The sequence below is a fragment of the Aulonocara sp. 'chitande type north' Nkhata Bay genome, linkage group LG12 (assembly GCF_057382095.1).
Source record: "Aulonocara sp. 'chitande type north' Nkhata Bay isolate Kocher_YH1m ecotype deep benthic linkage group LG12, A_spYH_male_GT1.1, whole genome shotgun sequence".
Classification (NCBI taxonomy): domain Eukaryota; kingdom Metazoa; phylum Chordata; class Actinopteri; order Cichliformes; family Cichlidae; genus Aulonocara; species Aulonocara sp. 'chitande type north' Nkhata Bay.
The window spans coordinates 14084717-14102932 of record NC_141355.1 but is presented as its reverse complement, the minus strand read 5'-3'; the positions used below and the strand labels follow the sequence as shown (position 1 = coordinate 14102932).

The window sequence follows — 18216 nt, the reverse complement described above, 5'->3', positions numbered from 1 at the left end:
TTTAATATGTATGCAAATGGGCTGCGCTCCACGGGCAGATATGTGTGGAGTCCTGTCCTGCAGTCAGGAGGTGTAGGAGAGATTGTGTTTGTATTTATGAGGCATGGGCCCTGCCGCTCTTGGGAGAGAAAACGTTGCGAGTAGCGTGGTGGAGGCTCTGCAGTGCAGGCAGAATGCAGATATGCCAATAACAGAGGTCATGGTTGTCACTAATGATAAGAAGAGACAATTAGACAATAGCATAGCTGTAATGCAACCTCCCCTTACACACTCTTATATGCACACACAAACAAACAAACACCTAAGCTTAGACATTGCCTTCTCTGATAGGAGGCAAGCTCGCAGACTCTTCTTGAATGTTCGGTACATTGCAGCAGCTCTCCTCCTCAGCGTTGCCGGAGCTGGATTGGGGAGAGATCTGGGTATTTGGTGTGGGTAAAAGACCAATCTATTGATCATGTGCATCCCTCACTGTTGGGGGCTGAGGCATAGGGAGACAAGGTCAGGTCACCTGTGAGGGAGGCACCTCTGACCATTTCATCAGCCCCATGCTTCTCAGACAGGCCTCAACAGAAGACGATCAATAAAGTCTCAGCAGACGCGGAAATAAGTGTGTGCTGTGTAAAATTTCCTGTTGCACGTGTGCACCGCGAAATTAGAACAAAGATCTGGTTTCAAAGAAAAAGAATCTCATTTCAGACAAGAGTTGTAAATTGCAGGAAAAAACCCTGAATGAAAATAACAGTGAATGCCCAGTGTTGAAGACATAATAATATCTTGGCTTGGTGCCAATCAGTGATCTACTAAGGCAACACAAACACACACACACACACACACACACACACACACACACACACACACACACACACACACACACACACACACGACTGTGTGCAAATCAAATGTCGGTTTCCCCTCTCTCTCTCTCCCTCACACACACACTCTCTCTCTCACACACACACCCTTCCTCCATCATGAATAAACCATACTGTGTCTATGAGTCATATACCACCCCCACATCCCTCTCTAACCCACTCCCCCTATTCGCTGCTGCAAAAGTAAAAAACGCTAATTAACGTGATGGCTAGCTCCAGCTCCTGTCAGCAGCTTGTGGGGGCCTCTCAACCAGCAGCCAGGCTCTGCTGGTCTCTGGTTTTAGCTGCTCTCTCCCCAGCCACCATCTCTGGAGAACCAGGGGCCCCTCATTCATATTCAGACCCAGTCTCAGGCACCTGGAAGCTGCCAGCACCACCACCACCAGCACCGCACAACCAACCCCCATAGTGTCTATCACCAGCCCCCTCTAGCCCAGCTCCTGTCAATACTGGATCCCCCCCCCCCCCCCCCCCCCCCATACTGCTGTTAGAAGGCACCCACAAAATCCAGCTCCACCCTTCACAGATATATAGGCACACAATTTATTATTATTATTATTATTATTATTATTATTATATATATGCATTTTTTTTTTGCTTTTATATTAAAGTAAAATCAAACTGGAACAGGAGCACAAACCGACCAACTCCCATTTAGGAGAAGTGAGAGCTACAAACTCCATCTAGGAGATGACACAACCCAACTGATGGGTTGAATCACCCAACAGTGGAGAGAAAGAGAGAGAGAGAGAGAACAGTGGCGAACGAGCTCGGTTACCATGACAACGCAGCCGGGAGAGCAAGAAACAGGAACATACTTAATCTGTTTCTGCTGAGACTTGCACATGTGGCACAGAGCTGCCTTTCCTCTGAGAAGAAGTGAAGGGGAGGTGTGTGTGTGTGTGTGTGTGTGTGTGTGTGTGTGTGTGTGTGTGTGTGTGTGTGTGTGTGCCCTTATGAAACATGCATGCCTGCCTCTCTGCAACTAAACTCACTTTTCTGCCCTAGTCACAGAGTGAGTCACAAAATACAAGCCATTATGGCGAAACTGAAGCACACAACCCAGTGTTTAGTGGCAGGTTTTTCTTTTTTTATTTATTCCCATCTGCTGAACGGTGCGAGGAAAAAAGCTGCTAAGCAGTTAAGATACGACATAAAATATATACAGGCAAGTAAGGGCAACATTTTCCCCTCTATTTTCCCTTCCCTGTGCCTCTCCGCCGCTCCCATTCTGCCTTTCTTTTCTCTTTCCCTCTTGCTCCCTCTTTCTACAGGCTCAGTCTAACCTCCCCCTCCCCTTTCCTCAAGGGAATAAAGGTCGTAACGCAAATGATTACTCAAACCCGAGTTGCCATAGAAACGCAGTCATGTGACTGGAGCAGGCATGCATAGACCACAACAAAGAGGTGGATCAGGAACCAAGCGCTGGAAAGAGCTGGAGCTCGCCTTACTGGTGCCTCAGTGCATTTCACTCAAATTCGAACCCCTTTAAAAATAATAATTACAATAAATAAATAAATAAAAATGGGAGAAAAACGGCACTGAAAAGAGCTAAAGGCTGCAGTGAATCTGGGCTGTAACACCGCAGTGTGCCATATATCGTACCATTCACTAGAATACCAAGGGTGTGTCCTATTCATCATGTCCTTCTTGGAGGCTGAGCTCAGGCGCCAGTAGTCTGGAATTTCTGTGAAATGGCGTCAGTTGTTGTAGAAATGCAGAGGGTGGTGGACTGGAGAGCTTCTAAAATAGGAGCTGGATTGTGAGGCTGAAAAGTTGTCCGCATTATACACTTTCAGTAACGGCTCTCCCTCAAAGAGGAAAACAAGTTTTGTGTCAGTGCTGCTCTGGTTACTTGTCTGAGTTACTCTGTTTCCAAAGTCGAGGCTTTAAAAACCCTACTGGTGCACAAACAGATTTTGGAACAGTATCTATGAAAAAAAGGGGGGGGGGGGGTAAATGGTAAAAGCTGTAAACAGATAAAATATTTGTTCATGATGGAAGGACACAAGTCAGAGTGTGCCGCTCTAAAGCAGGAACCAGCACCTGGAGCACAATGAGGAAGGTGGCTTGCCCCAACAGGATTCAGCTGTCCTACATCCAATCAAGCCCCATTGAGATTAAGTCCCACCAGCTCGATATGAACCCCATGGCCTGCAACCATCTCTCTCTCTCTCGCTCTGACCAACCAGCAGTCCCCTCCCCTCCATAAGAGGATGTGCACATACACACGCACACAATATCCCAGCACCGAGTCAAAGCTACACGTTCAAGAGTCTTGTGTGGAGGCAACAGATAAAGTATATACAGTCTGGAATGCAGCACGATTGCAAGAAATACGTTGGTATCCAAATTCATCTTGGTGTTAGCAGCCATTAATTTCAGTGCACTTCAGCAGAGCGAGAGGAAGGGGTACATGTTTGTCTGATGAAGTCACCACATCTGTGGGTATGAGCGCTGTGTGTTTCGATGTCTACGCTCTCTTTCCCTCTCCCACACTCTTCTTCTCACCAATCAAACACACACAATATAAAGATACCTGGGCAAAAAGATAAGTGAAGCCAAAACAAAACACACAAACACACAATCTAAAGGGGTGTGACTGCACGGTGTGGAACCCCCTCCAGCTCCCAACCCCTTCACTGACTGCTGGCCATTTCCCTCCAAAGTCCACCTCAACTCCCATGAGGCTTCAGGCAGCAGCTGAGTGTTCAGTGATGTCTGCAATTATCCCGCGTCTAGACATTGTCTAGTGGAAGACAAGGAGATCCTGCACAGGCTGCTCTCCACAGAGGAAAAGGCCCCGGCTAGACCGGAACGTCTCTCAGCTGGTGAAGTAGTGGTTAATGAAAAGGTTAAGGGCAAGCTGGGAACTCAGCCAGGGAGCACAGACATGAAGGGAAATATAAAGTCATATATGTAATTTTGATCACAGTACCTTTATGTGGTTCTTGCATGCAAAAAAGTATTTGTTTGGAAAATGTGGATTTATATCAATAAAATGAATTTCTTGAAGATTTCTGATATTTCCTTTCCTGGCATCAGATATTTCAGGTATTCCTGTGTCCTTTAGTGTGTTCTGCTAAAGAGTTCAAAAGAAACTGATGGTGTCAGTGACTGTTTAAGGCTAAAAGAAATACAGAATTGCAAAAGCAATTAGCAAAAATAATTATCTTTGAATAAATATGTCAACATCCCAAGCATGAAATAAGAGATTTCATATTTTTCTTTATTTCAACATTCTATAAGTCACTTTTTTCATTTATAAAACATGCAGCTCTAATGGCACCTGCCCCTCATAAATCCATTCTGATATTGAACTCTGTAGAATTGTTTTGGAAGCTCTTGTCTCTCAGACAGAGTGGTCTGAAGTGAATAAAGGAACTACAAAACAAGCAAAAACACACAGCAGTTCGCAGCAGAGGTTGAAGGATATAATGAGCCGTGGTGAAAGAAGGCTATGAGAGAATGAGCAGGTGCGGTGGGGAAAGACCCATGGGCTTCAGGGAGAGAATAGATCAATAACTAATTTCAGTACAGAGCTTCACTCGCACCGTTTTCCAATAAATGCTGGATGGAGAATGCTGCCTTAGACCTCTCCCTCCCCGCCCCCTACTATCTCTATTCTATCACCTTCTACAAGCAAAAGGATTGGACTTTATGGAAGAAGCCTGTTCCTTTTTTTTTTTTAAAACTCCCCCCACCACCACTGTTGTCATTTTTGGTCGGGCGGATTATGTTCCTGCTGCCAATGTATAGTATAAATTCAGCCCAATATTACCATTTCCATGTGTCCTCCATGACGACCGCTCTCACAACCATTCCACATATGGCATCTCTGTATCTTTAATGTCTTTTTTTTTCCCCTCCACTGTTCTGCCTCCTGCATCTCCCTCCCACTCTTCCCCTCATTCGACCAGGGCCAGTGTTGAGGTTTTGTCAAGAGTGTGCAGGGAGATTCAGACAGACAGGAGAGTGAAGCGTGTGTCATGCAGGGCTGCTGCTGCTGCTGCGGCTCTTCTCCTCAGAGGCTGTGACCTAGATAACCAAGAGGAGCTGGAGCGCCTGCAAGCCTTGGAGCCACTCCAGCTTCAGCAATGTCAGGAAGGGGTTAGTTGTATAACACAATGTCCTATTTAGTTTGCTACTCACACACGCATGGATGCATACACATATGTAAGCAACGGTTCCCTGTACCATCATCGCTTGCTTCTTTACAGACTGTTTGCCTGTTACCAAAGGCATGGGTGGAAAGAATGGGTTTAGCACAAGTGCGAGAGTGTAAAGGGGGGTATACTGGGCCCTCAATTCATCAGAATTTAACCATAAGCATTAAAAAAAAAAAAAAAAAAAAAAAAAAGCCAGGTAAAACTTTCCACCTCAGCAGCCACCAAAGCTACATTATGTCACATACACATCTAGGGGCGCGCTCCTTCTGCTGTGCCTTATTTTAGCAACCACTCGAATGATGCTTGTGGTTTGAGCGCATCCATGAGGAAAACGTGTACCACCAATTATCCTGTTATTTACCGGTACACTGTCACAGTCACATTCAGCACTGCACTGCCACTACCTGGGAAATTATAAGCACTAATGTGTAAACAAACGCAAAACAAAAACTGCTACACAAAGCAATGAGGTCACAGGTGGTGGAAGTTTTTATTAATTGTTATTATTGTTGTCATTACATCTTCATATTAAGCTTGAAGTTACACAAATTCTACAGTATATCACCGTCACGTTGAGGATCTAAAATATAGATGGACCCTACTGTGCTGGAACAACTTCAATAGGTTGCACTGTGAATAGTTAAGTCTTCCAAAGTCTGAGCTACCTTTGAAAATGCAGGAGCAACACTGCCATCTGGTGGCTTTCATATTGTGCTGCATTTTTTATTTTATTTTATTTTTTAAATAAACGTGTCCATATGTTTCACCTCTACAGCATTTCACTGTGGCAGTGACAACTCAAAGACTAATCTGTACTTACAATGTTGTATTTGTAAAGTAAACATATACACAATTTTGTCTGTAAATTTGGCACAGGCAACACAGATTTGGAAATTAAACAAAGGCCTCAATGATATGTTAGACTTCGCTTCACTTATCACATCCTCAAATATTTTACACAAATTATTACAGAGTTTGTTCAGTCTTTCACTTCAGATTTTAAGCAACACAAATAGTAGTAAGCAGTTTATATCGTCAGCGCTGGCTCTGCTGGGGCTTGAAGCAGTCCCAGCCAGACTTTGGAGTGTACGTGTGCTCGGGAAGAAGAAAGTATTTGAGTCTGTCTGGTAGTGGTAAGGCTTTGACTCTGTCTTCCAGTGGCCAGGGCTTCAGGCGGTTCCTTATAAACGCCCTACAGAGGCATCGCAGAGCAGGGGGGCTTGCTTCACGCTCTGCTACGTGCTTGTGCAGGTTTAGTAGAGCCTGAGCGTACGGGTGAGACTCCTGACCAGGCATGGGGAGCTGCAGCCCGCAAGAGAGATGCAGCCTGGGGCTGTGAACCTTTACCAGGTCAAGCAACATCTCTGCCTGCTCCAAGAGCTCGGCTGCGTGAGTTTGATCAGAGCACTGCTGCAGGGCTGTTTGGAGCCTCTGGAAGAGAAGGCTATAACCTGACCAACAGGAGTCACTGTGATTGGAGCAAACCAAAGACGCGCCGCTCTGAATTAAGAGCACAGCCAAGGGGAAGAGCAGGTCAAAGTACTCCAGGCTCGTCTGCGTCAGGGAAGGCTCGCCATCCTCATTCAGACAGCAGCTGGGGTCCACGCCGTGAGCCAGCAGTAGCTGTGTGGTTTTCAGGCAGAAGTTACCAATCTGAGCAGCATCCTCCACCGAAGCCCCCAGCGCCTCCTTCACCAGAAACACCAACGACGACTCGACTGTTTCACCGTCTACAGTCGCAGCATGAACGTCAGCACCTTTGGAAAAGGAAGCATCTCTCAGCACTTATCCAGATTACAACACAGGCTTAAATTTGTAACACTTTTGAAACTGAGACAACTCAGTATTTACTGGTTAATTTAGGGGTTATTTGAACAGTCTTAGTAGAGTACGTCCTGTTATATCTATTTGCGTGTTTAAAAAAAAAAAAACCTATTCTCATTTTTAGGCTTAGGCTCCAAAAACTAATCCCACATCTATTATCATGCAAATTGCTAGCATCAGATACAGGCCCTCCCTGGTGTTCAGAACGGTTTCAGATAACTTGAGAGTCAAACTAAAAACATGAGCTGGCCTCTTTTGCTGTGTGTATTTGCACAGTTTCTCTTGCTGTGCAAATACCGTTTGGCTTTTGATCTTTATCCCTCCATTATTTCCAAATACACTTTGCTCTTCCAGTGTTTAATAAGTGACAGCAGGGCTTATGTTAACCTTGTGCAGCCAAAAAACTGACATCCTAATTTAGATCTTTTTCATGTGACTCTTCCAAAGTAACGGTTGATCTTTTAAATTAGCTGTGGTTAGATAAAAGATGAACAATGACTGCAGGGCTGAACAGGCCAGGGTGGGATACTGAGATGTGGAGCAGCAGAGAATGGTAGCTGAGTGAACAGAGTCCAGAGTGTGGAGAACTAATCAAATAAAAAGTGAAATCTGGAGCAGAGCAGCTGAAACGTGTGGGTATCATGGCCCGGAGAGCAGAGCTGATGAGGTGAAAGGCTGCAGAGTTGAGACGGAGCAGTGTGGACGATGGATGAGAGAGAGACCGCAGGACGGATGCAAGAGGAGGCTGAGGTGGACGGTGTGATAAACTTTGTACTACTTTTACAATTATTAAAATAAAAATGACTCTTATTTTGTTCTGGACAACTGTATGGTTAATTTGAAAATGTAGGCAATCCATTTCACAGTGAGCGGTCTGTCTTTTATACCTTCTTTATTTTAAGCATATAATACTAATACAGCCCATATGGAAAAGATATATATAAATCCTATAAAGTTGGTATCTGTCTTGTGTGGAACTTGTATGAAAAGCATACAAGAGTGAAAACAGATATAAGATCCCTTGAAAAATTATATAAATGAAACTTGTATGTTTTGGATATTTACTAAAACTATATATGAAAGTGGCCACTTTCATGAGTAAATCATATAAGCCTTATATGATTCACTATATGAAGTAGGCCACATCTTATGCAAGTCTTTTATAAGTTTTTTCTATTTCTTTTTCCATATGAGTGTATCTGAAATTAATTTTTAACTTTTCCATATCGTTTAACCCTGCGACAGAATGGAGTCCTGCCCACGGATCTGCCCCTTTCCCCTATAACAGCTGCGATTTAAACACACCGCAACTCTGAATTGGACAAGTGGAAGAAAACGGACGGATGCTTGGATAATGTTCTTCTTCTATAGTCAATTATTTAGATGTCATAGGTATTGTCGTATTGTTGTATCCTTTGTTTACTACATTATATGTATTTTATCCTTACAATCTTTCGAAGAGCTAATAAACGTAATCTTAAATAAATTTGTGAAATGTTATAATTAGAAAAATTAGATGGAAAATAACAATTTCAACTTTTCAAGAAATTACCACTTTTCCAATACTGATATTATTGCATAACAAAGAGACATGAAAAGCACAGGCAGAGGCTAAACACTCTGTTTCACGTGCAACACTTTGTATGTTAGAACTTCGCTCTTCTCTGCAGCTGACTGATGGACCAGTAACATCACCAGCAAGAGTGGCTCACTGCAGGCAGATGGACCGTGTCTGGACTGGAGCGGACAGACAATTAGCTACCCCTGCTAGACCATAAAAAAAATCTTTAGTGTTGATGTTGATGACTACGCATCCTGTAATGCTGGAAATCCCCATTTGTCTTTGAGAAGTAGAAAACTAAAATACACTCTGGAATTACACTTAAAGGAAAAAAAACGCTAAACCAGAATTGGCCACAGTGAAAATGTCAGTAACAGCTGGGGGCCACTTTTGAGCACAAATAAAAAATACAAAACATTGTCATGTGCAGGGTTTTTTATGCAATGTAAAATTCATTGGTTTACACAAAAATGTCCAAGCCTTGTTTGGCCTTTTGAAGGACAAACTTAAGTGTTTATTACACTTGTTTAAAAAAAAAAAAAACCTGAACCAGACGAGATCAAAAAAGAAAAAAGTCCCAACCCTATAGTCACCCTCTGCACATGAAAATACTTGTAAGTGTGAGAAGTTTAATGATAAATTTAAGCTTCTGCCTACAGAAGATGAAACCTTTTATGGTTAAAAAAAAGTCACTAGTGAGTCGCTTCATGCTGGGATCTCAGCACTAGCTCTGCTCCACTTTCAATTTTCTGTTAAGAATCAGATCCATGGTTTATTCCAGGTTCAAAATGAGCACAGGTGGCAAAAAGCCTGTGTGCAGCATTTTAGCTGTGATGCCGCTTGAGGAAGAATTTGAATGACCAAAAGCAGATGAGAAGGAAAAGTGCCTGGAGTGCCGTTTTAGAGTCAGTACCTCTCTCAAGTAGCAGCTGGATGTTCTCCGTGTTGTGCACGGTGATTCCATCGCTGCTCGCCAAGGCATGGAGCAAAGGTGTTTTTCCTTTGAAGACAACATCAAAGCAATCGCCTTTCAGAATGACTGAATAAGGGTATGAATGGAAATTTTACAATTAAGCTTGGCCATCGTAAACTCACCGTGTTTATCCCTTGCATTCACATCAGCACCCAGGTCCAGCAAGGCGATCAGGCAGGGCAGTCTCTCTGACTCCTCACTGGCAAGGTCCAAGGGACTGCTCTCATGAATCTACAGAAATAACAGATTTACATAGAATCCCTCTACTGATTAAAAAAAAAAAAAAAAAGACAGAATCAATCAAAAGAGAAGTCATGGATTCCTCTTTACTCACTCTGTCCCTCTTTTCAATGTCTGCTCCGTGCCCGGCCAGCAGCTTCACCATGTTTGGCCTGTTCCTCAAAACTGCTATGTGTAGTGGATTGTAGTATGAAACTGGGTCTTGAGAAATGAAAACAAATATTTTGTGTATAAAACAAAGTCTTCATTAAAGAGATGAAAAGCAACAGACAGGCGAGGATTTGACAATATAGCATTGTTCCTAAATGAGTGTGGGCAAAGCTATAAAAGTTACTGTACACTTACATGCAGAGTATAAAACCAAACAGAGAACATGAGCAATAAAAGAAAAACTGTAAAAGACAAGCAAAAGGAGAGATCATGAAAAGACATGAAGACACAGGAAGTAAACACGTACTGCATGGTATGTGGGGAGCATTTGTTTCTCGCCAGAGGACTTTATGAAATGTGAGAGGTGAATGAAGCAGCCTCTGCAAGAAATCCCTAATCATACCCTTGGGAAAAACACATGCCTGAAACCAGCAGAGGTCACCACAGCATAGTTAGGCTTAGTCTGGAAGGTTTAATCACAGTAGAAAAACATGCTGCACTTCCCACTAGTATATACAGACGATAACTGGCTCGTTATGCATGTGCAACTACTTGTTACATGTAGAAAAATGGCAGTGGTCTCCTGTTTGTATCAGTCATTAAAAACAATCTGTGTATTAAGAGAAAATGGACTATTGCAGGAGGGAATGAGGTGAATGCTAGAAAGCCAAAAACACTCTTCAGCACTTTGAAGATCATTTGCAACAGCTTGCAAAATTTCAGTTACAAGAAACAAATGTGCTATTGGGCCAGGGGGGCACTGGCCACCCCCCAAAATTTGCTTATTTGGTTTTCACATGCACCCATTTTCAGTGATATCAACTTTAATAGCATGAAATTAACTAGGCATATAATTCTTTTCTTTATCTATTTTTTGCCATATTTTTCAAGTATCCAATATTTAACAACAGCATAATAAAAACTAGAAATTCTGTGTTTAGTGTGCCACCAATATGGCCACTCCTGTGAAAGAATTCTTAAAGCAGCCCTGTCATTAATAACGTGATGCAAATATGTTTGAAGGCAAATAACTGGCTATAGTTCATTGCCTAACCAACATTTCTGTTGCTTACCAGCATACTGGGAGTGTTGGATTTGGTTTTGTGTCAGCAACCAAATCAGTAGCACAGAAATGACACACACACATTGTTTTTTCAGCTTTTGAAAACAGAAGGTAAACTATCCAGAGCAGTGGAGACTCCTGTAAAAATGTGGTGCTGCCAGCATCGTGACCTGGAGCTTGAACCACAGAAGCTGCTGCTAATGACATCTGCCATCTCCTAGTGATGTCCCTTCCTGCAGTCTGGGCCTACATCAGTTCACTTATGATGCTTGAACACACATTTTAGGCTACGTCCACACTGAAGGTCTTAATGCTCAATTAAGATTTTTTGATCAAATCCGATTTTTTTGTCTGCTTGTTCACACTACAAATAAAACGTGACAGCAAACGCGCTCTAGTGTGAACCCTCAAAGCGGCCCGCATGCGCAAAAGAAGACGTCACACACAACGCGCTCTGTTTAGATCCAGACCAAACAGTATTGTTTGACTGATGGCTCTTAATATAAAGACTTGTTTTGGACTTTACGTTTCCCAATTTTGCTTTAAGTTATAAAGTTATTTTGTTATTTACATATGGCCTAATAAATATCCTTATTGCTGTTTTAGAGAGGAGCGGTGCTTCAAAGGATAGTTGGAAATGTCTGTCAGAATCTGCAGATTATACAGTACAAAGAAAATGTTCATGTTTCTCCAACACTGTCTTCCCAACAGTTTCACTGACATCTACATGGGATGGCCAGGAAGCTTTCATGATGTCTTATCGGGCGCTTCTCCGGCACGGATAATTGGCGTCTGTCTTATGTCAGTTACGTAAAAGATGGATTTAATGCGACATGACCATTCAAACAGCAGTTGCTTTCTAAAACATCAGATATGTATCGGATTCAGTACCACTTACGAAAGTGACCCAGATCGGATTGGAAAATATCGGATTTGTGCCGTTCACACTGTCATACCATGATCAGATATGGGTCGCATAGGGTCAAAAAAGTCGGATTTGATACGCTTTCGCCTGCAATGTGAACGTAGCCTAAGTAATACGCTCACTGACAAAAGACTGAGTGGACCTGAATCTGATGTTCTGAAGTACACGTATCATGATATGACATATCGTGATCACTGAATGACACAGGAAATCAATCCTGCCCTCGGCCATCTCCCTGTACAACTCTTCCATCTAATACACTGTAAACACTGCAATAGTTGCATCCTTTTTGCACACGCTCTTTCTACTCTGTAACATTCCTGTCAGCACTGGTGATATTTATTTATAATCACCTCTGTCAATCCTTGATTTGTATTATTTAGTGATTTGTATATATTGTGCTATTTCTTAAATCTGTAACATACTGTATTGTTAAATAGTCTAGTCCGTTTCTGTTATTTATACTAGAGCAACTGTAACCCACATAATTTCCTTAGGGATTAATAAAGTATGCTGATTGTGATTCTGATATTGGAACTGCTGCTGAAAATTTTGCTAGTATGGCAAGACACTGAATGAACTCCAAACTGCCAGGAAAACTATTCTAATTTGTTTTCTCATCCTACAGATTTTGTATTGTAGCAGCTTGCTTGCGCTTGTTGGTACATACGCTTGATTTGAATCGGACCAACATAGGATTTTTAAGACCGATATTGATATATGATGATTTAAAAATCAGATATACCTTCTACGTCCTTTTTAAGATAAGACAATGCACTCATTGTTGTGTCTGTAGTGCTCTAAACATGAAGTTGCAGAGTGCCCTCTGGTGGACAAATGATTCAAAATCAACAATCACACCTTAGCTGAAGAGTGTTTCTTTCTTCTCTGCTTTTTTAAATTTCAAAAATGACATTAAGCACAGTCACAAAATGATCTCTCTCTCTCTCTTTAGCAAGGTTTCATAAACAAATGTGTATACAGTGTCAAGTTAAAAACATTCACATCATCTAAAACACACTCCAAACTGTTATTAACCTTCAAAGTTGAGATCTGCTCCGTAGCGTAGGAGGATTTTTGCTGGCTGCACCAGACCTCGCTCTGCCATTTTGAACAGGGCATAGCTGATCCCCTCCACAAACACCTCTGACTGGGATTCTTGCTCCAGGAGCTCCACCAGAGACCTAGAAATTGCGGATTCTTCCTCAGAACTCCTGACAGGAGAAGAAAGAAGCACCTTGTATGTAATGTTTGTCTGTTATCTGATACATGTTCAATTAATTACGGCAGTGTAGCACTGCCAAAAGAGGACTGTAACTGAATAGCCAGCTTTACCTTTCCTCGCCAATGTCATGTCGTTCTTCCAGTCCAATAACACACATGACAGCATCTACCAGCGGCTGATACTCATAAATTATCCTGCGAAATCCATGGAGGAAAGGCATGGCTCTGCCTCGGCGATCCTAGGTTAGCTCCTAAAAAGCATAAAAGAAATGCTGTGTGCTGAGGGTGTGTCAGTCTAACAGAGAACGCAACGCAGACATCAAAGCTTATCCCTTGAGTACAGCTGACAAAAGTATTCATATCGTAGGTGACACGTCACAGTAACAGGCTAACGCAGTGGTTTTAAAATCCTTCATACAAAATAATATGTACTCCTAATACTGATTAGTTAGCTGGACCCATTCAGCTGACCGTTTGTCTAACTTACGCTAACCGCAACGATATTTATGTTATAAAAATGGCGACAAGTGTCGCAATCAATGGCAGCATGACTTACCAAATGTATCACTTCTTGACCTGCTAAATTATAAATAAATGTCTTAGCGAAATTACTTTTAAAAGAGAGGAAAGTCACTCAGAGCAGACTCCCTTTAAAACAGGAAGCTTTCCTCACGCCCGCATCGGTCCGACGCTGTTTTCATTCCCATTTAAAATACAAGCCTAAACAAGGTTCCTCTTTCGAGTCCGTGTCCTTCAATCAAAAATGAGTAAGTAAGCAAACACACTGCACCACTTCAGTTGTTGAAACATAGACATTTACTGAAAATTTAAATGCCAAATAGTGATTTCGGGTATTTAAAGGATATAAATTAAAGGATAATAGAATAAATATAAATACTGCATTAATTAGCGTATAATCAGGCCTTCCAGCAATCTGAGGCGTTTTCATTATAGTCCATTATAACTACATAGGAGCAGGGGCTGGTTTCTGGAAACCATCCATCTTTAATACAGCTGCAGAGACGGACATGGCTTTTTCACCTAATAGCTTTTTATGTAAGTGGATAAAGATCAACCACATACATAGTACGTCTTATAAGTCAGCTCTTTCCAACTGTGTATGATCATTCAACATTTGTGCATATTTTCCTCACCTCCTTGTTATTGTCATTGTTTCTTCGACCATGCACCCTAATTTTTAATTCATACGTTTCCTCCTCACCTCAAGCCTCATCTCCTGATATGGTTGCAATTATGTACTTGAACTTTGAGGGGTAAGAAAACATAATTCAGTTGACTGCAGTCTCCAACATACTGACATCTATTGGTGATAATTTACACACTGTAGCTTTAAGTAAAATGCTTTTGTAGTTGACTTATGATCTGTCAAATATATTTTTCAAGAATGATATTTAGTTATTTTGTGGTAGAAATTACATTCCTGTCACAAGGTAGAAACTGTAGACTTTTTTTATGCTAATTTATCTGTTGATATTAAAAATATCCTTTTTAAAAGATATCTCATAAAGAGTGTAACAAAATTGCAACAAATACAACCAGTTACCACCAGTGGTATAAAACAATCAGCAAGTGCTGGCTTGTTTAGTGCAAAAAATAAAAACATACAAGTATGACTGTAAGGAAGTCTGCTGGAAAACTAACAGAGATATTGGAAGGGAAAGACATGCCGCTCAGTCCTAAAGAGAAAACTCTTGCAACAACAGCCATTGTGACTGAAGCAGAACTTCCAAGGGGGACCTTCTTACTCTGGGTCAATATTAGCAACATTTTTTAATTAACTGTAACGGATCCAAAAATGTATTTGTATCCCAGTGACTATTGTAATTATTTTGAATAAGTCTTCAAAACTTTAGGGTCACTGCCAAGTAATGAGACTTTAAAACTACCTCATCTATGAGCTCTGATAAGCCACAGGCTCAGTTTCTGATTGTAGATTTAATTGATTGCAGCATGATGTTGATTTCTATTGTCATTATTATTACTGTTATTTTCAATTATGGCTCCAAGTAGAATCAAAATGAGGATAAAGCATGCTGTGTTTTGGTGCAGACCTATCTTGTGATTGACAAGCCTGTATCATACGGACATGCACTTTTCCTGCAATTTCTCAGTCAGTTAAAACCCTGCTTTTTAAAACACAACACTGGCAGTGCCCAAAATGCTCAGTTCATTAATTAATGAGTGATGGTGCATGGTGACTGTGTACATTTTTTTTATACACACCCTTAAGAGTCTGATAATAAACTTTAACTTTAACAAAGGTTTACTTAGAAAGCTGCACAATTTCCTTTTTTAAACTCCTTTCCAAACAGACAATACTATCAGGAAAGATTCCAGGATTTTCCTCAAACATGTGTGTCCAGTTCAGTCTATTTGTTTATTATTTTATGTCACAAATCAATCTTTGTTTCTGATGGTAACTGTCATGTATTTATCAAACCATGCCAACTTCCATGCAACGATCAAGTGCCTGATTAGCATTTGGCATGTTTCCTTTGATATTCTTACTGACCAACAAAATATTTCTCCCACCAACACGAGCAGTTCTAAAACACTTTCTTTTGTCCATATGGCACATTATTCTGGGACGGCAGCTTTCGCATTTGTGACAATTTCTCCATTATGCCGACAGCATCTGGTTGTTAACAGTTGCTTTTGTCCTGTTTAGCAAACAACCCCCTGCTGAGTCGGAGTTTGTTGACAGATGGCTCACTTTGAGAACCACAGAGGAAGGCCTTCTCTCTCACAGGATGTCATCTTTAGTGCATGTGTTTGTGTGACTGACTTTAAACATCACCCGTCCCAACGACTGCACGCATGTTAATCCAGTTTTTGTTGCTGACACACTGTCTCAAATTAAAAAATGAGCGAAATCATCACAGGAAGACAAATTAGCTAGACAAGCATATTCTTTTTTTAGTTTTAAATTTAAAAAAGCAAACAAAAAAAACGGAGTAAAATTTTTTTATTAATATGTTAAAATTAGTGAACAAATACACAGCTAAAAAAAATTAAATGACCAGTTTGAAATCACATTAGATCTCAGTGGGAAACAAATCATGCTGGATAGCTATACTGACATTGACTGGGTAATCTGTTAGGAACGAAAGGGTTCTGCATCGTTTGATGGAAATGAAAATGTTCAACTTACAGAGGGCTGAACTCAAACACAACCCAAAAGCCCAAGTAAAAATTTTAATTTTACTGAATTTCATTGCAGCAACTCAAAATGGTACTAAGTAGTTTTTATGGCCCTCACATGCTTGCATGCTTGGCAACATCTGAGCATGCTCCTAATGAGATGGTTAATTGTGTCCTGGGGGATCTCCTCCCAGATCTGAACCAGATCATCACTGAGCTCCTGAACAGTCTGAGGTTCAACTTGGCAGTGTCAGATGGATGAGAGTACGAGAAGTGTTGTATGAGAGATGTTAGGGCCAGTCAGTGGTATCAGTTCCTTCATCCTCCAGAAAATGCCTGCATACTCTTGTCACATGAGTCTGGGCATTGTCATGCACCAGGAGGAACCCAAGGCGCACTGCACCAATGCAGGGTCTGACAATGGGCCCAGTCATGCTGAACAATGTCACAGGCAGCATAATGTTTTCCACAGCTTTTCCAGACCCTTACACATCTGTCACATGTGCTTAGGATGACACCGGTGGACCTGCCAGTTGGGCTCCAGAGTTCCAGAAAGTGAGCACAGGGCCCACCAGAGGATGTCGAGATCTCAGGCCAACCTACATAAAATCTGTTTTTGATTGTCTGGTAAGAGACATTCATAACACTGGACTTTTGGAGGTCATTTTGTAGCTCTGGCAGTGCTCTTCCTGCTCCTCCCTGCACAAAGAAGCACATACCGCTCCCGCTGATGGGTTAAGGACCTTCTATGACCCTGTCCCGCGCTCCCAGAGTAATAGCCTGTCTCCTGGAATGTTCACCACGCTCTCAATACTGTGCTGGGAGACACAGCAAACATTCTGGCAGTGGCATGAATTGATGTGCCACCCTGGATGAGTTGGACCTCTGTAGGGTCCAGGTATCGTCTTGTGTTATCAATAGTGACACTGATCCTCACCAAATGAAAAATTAGTGAAAAAACAGGCAGAAAAGATGAGAAGAGAAAAATTGTCCCTAACATCATCAGTAAAACTACTAATTTTTGGGGGGATGGTTCATTGTTGTCCCTCTAGTGCACCTGGTATTAATTTCATTAACACTAAAACGGCTGAAACTAATTAACAACCCCCTCTGCTACTCAACTGTCCAGATCAACATCCCAGCAGTTTAACTGACTTGATGCTTTACTCTGATTAAAAAGCGTTCCTTTCATTTTTTGAGCATGATTGCTGTCTAAATAACCTTTGATACAAATTCTGCCTTTAGGTGGCAGTAGAGCAGCATCGGCACACAAACTACATCCTAGACCTGTTACTATACATCACACCCATGAGTAAATGGTTTTAAATGTGCATGAACGCAAACACAACCTATCATGTAGATGTGGACTTGAGCGGAATCTCAAACAAGCATCACAGGGAGACTCTCTCTGGCATCCCGCGGGCTTGTCCTCTGGAGCGGAAACAGGATGCAATAGTTTAATCAAAGTTTGATTAATTCTAATTTTGTCACTTTCAAGACAATTACTGTTTTCACATCCAAGTAACCCGATCAATAAGGCGTTGTTCCCTGAACGGATGGCAGCCTGTTCATAATCTCTCTAATGAGGGTGAAGTCTCTTTTGCTGTTTTCCAGCCACACTTAATTTACTCTGGATTTTCAAGGCGTGTGCTCATGAATAAACTTCCTTACCTTTCCTTTCACAAAACTGCCGCTGACAAGTTCTTAAGTCTTTGTGCGCACACCTGTCAGAGCCCCCCGGTGAAGTAGACAAGCTATTTTTCCAACTCTCACCATGTGGTCACGGGAGCATACTGCTGCTTGTTAGACGACAGTAGAGGCAGGTGGCACAACGCACATCACGCATTAGACCGTGAAAAAAAAGTGTTTTTCAAACGCAGGACCCCCCTCCCAGGTATCAGGCTCAGCATTAATGGATGTTCTTGAGGAAGTTTACAAACCTCACTACGGCATCACCAATGTCACTGTTGTTCTCAAAGCACGGCGTGTCAGGTCCCCGCGGGTATCAACGCATGACACTTGAAATAGCTTTAGGAGAACAGCTCTAAGC

At 41.8% G+C, this 18216-nt stretch overlaps 1 protein-coding gene and 1 long non-coding RNA gene across 3 annotated transcripts; one reads left to right on the top strand and one right to left on the bottom strand.

Moving 5' to 3' along the window:
* Positions 1-5520: 5520 nt before the first annotated feature.
* On the bottom strand, positions 5521-13697 carry asb6 (ankyrin repeat and SOCS box containing 6). Its single transcript, XM_086313657.1, has 7 exons — positions 13561-13697; positions 13116-13255; positions 12819-12994; positions 9737-9843; positions 9525-9633; positions 9343-9429; positions 5521-6801 (listed from the first exon to the last, which is right to left on the bottom strand). Exons 2-7 carry the CDS (start codon positions 13223-13225, stop codon positions 6080-6082), a joined length of 1311 nt encoding a protein of 436 aa, XP_086169783.1. The 5' UTR covers positions 13226-13255; positions 13561-13697; the 3' UTR covers positions 5521-6079.
* Positions 5645-9024, top strand: LOC147317055 (uncharacterized). 2 transcript variants are annotated; one of them, XR_015131802.1, is made up of 3 exons: positions 5645-7625; positions 8114-8276; positions 8456-9024. It is a non-coding gene; the product is annotated as an uncharacterized LOC147317055 (long non-coding RNA). The 2 variants fall into 2 exon arrangements; XR_015131801.1 differs by having other exon boundaries at positions 5652-7625; positions 8114-8260; positions 8539-9018.
* Positions 13698-18216: the final 4519 nt, after the last annotated feature.

Bases quoted from the DNA above. Each gene is read 5' to 3' on its own strand.
- asb6 (XM_086313657.1), bottom strand. From the start codon at position 13,225: ATGCCTTTCCTCCATGGATTTCGCAGGATAATTTATGAGTATCAGCCG. The intron at 12,995-13,115 runs GTAAAGCTGGCT...TTCTCCTGTCAG, and splicing joins CATGACATTGGCGAGGAAAG to GAGTTCTGAGGAAGAATCCG. The intron at 9,634-9,736 runs GTGAGTAAAGAG...TTATTTCTGTAG, and splicing joins ACATTGAAAAGAGGGACAGA to ATTCATGAGAGCAGTCCCTT.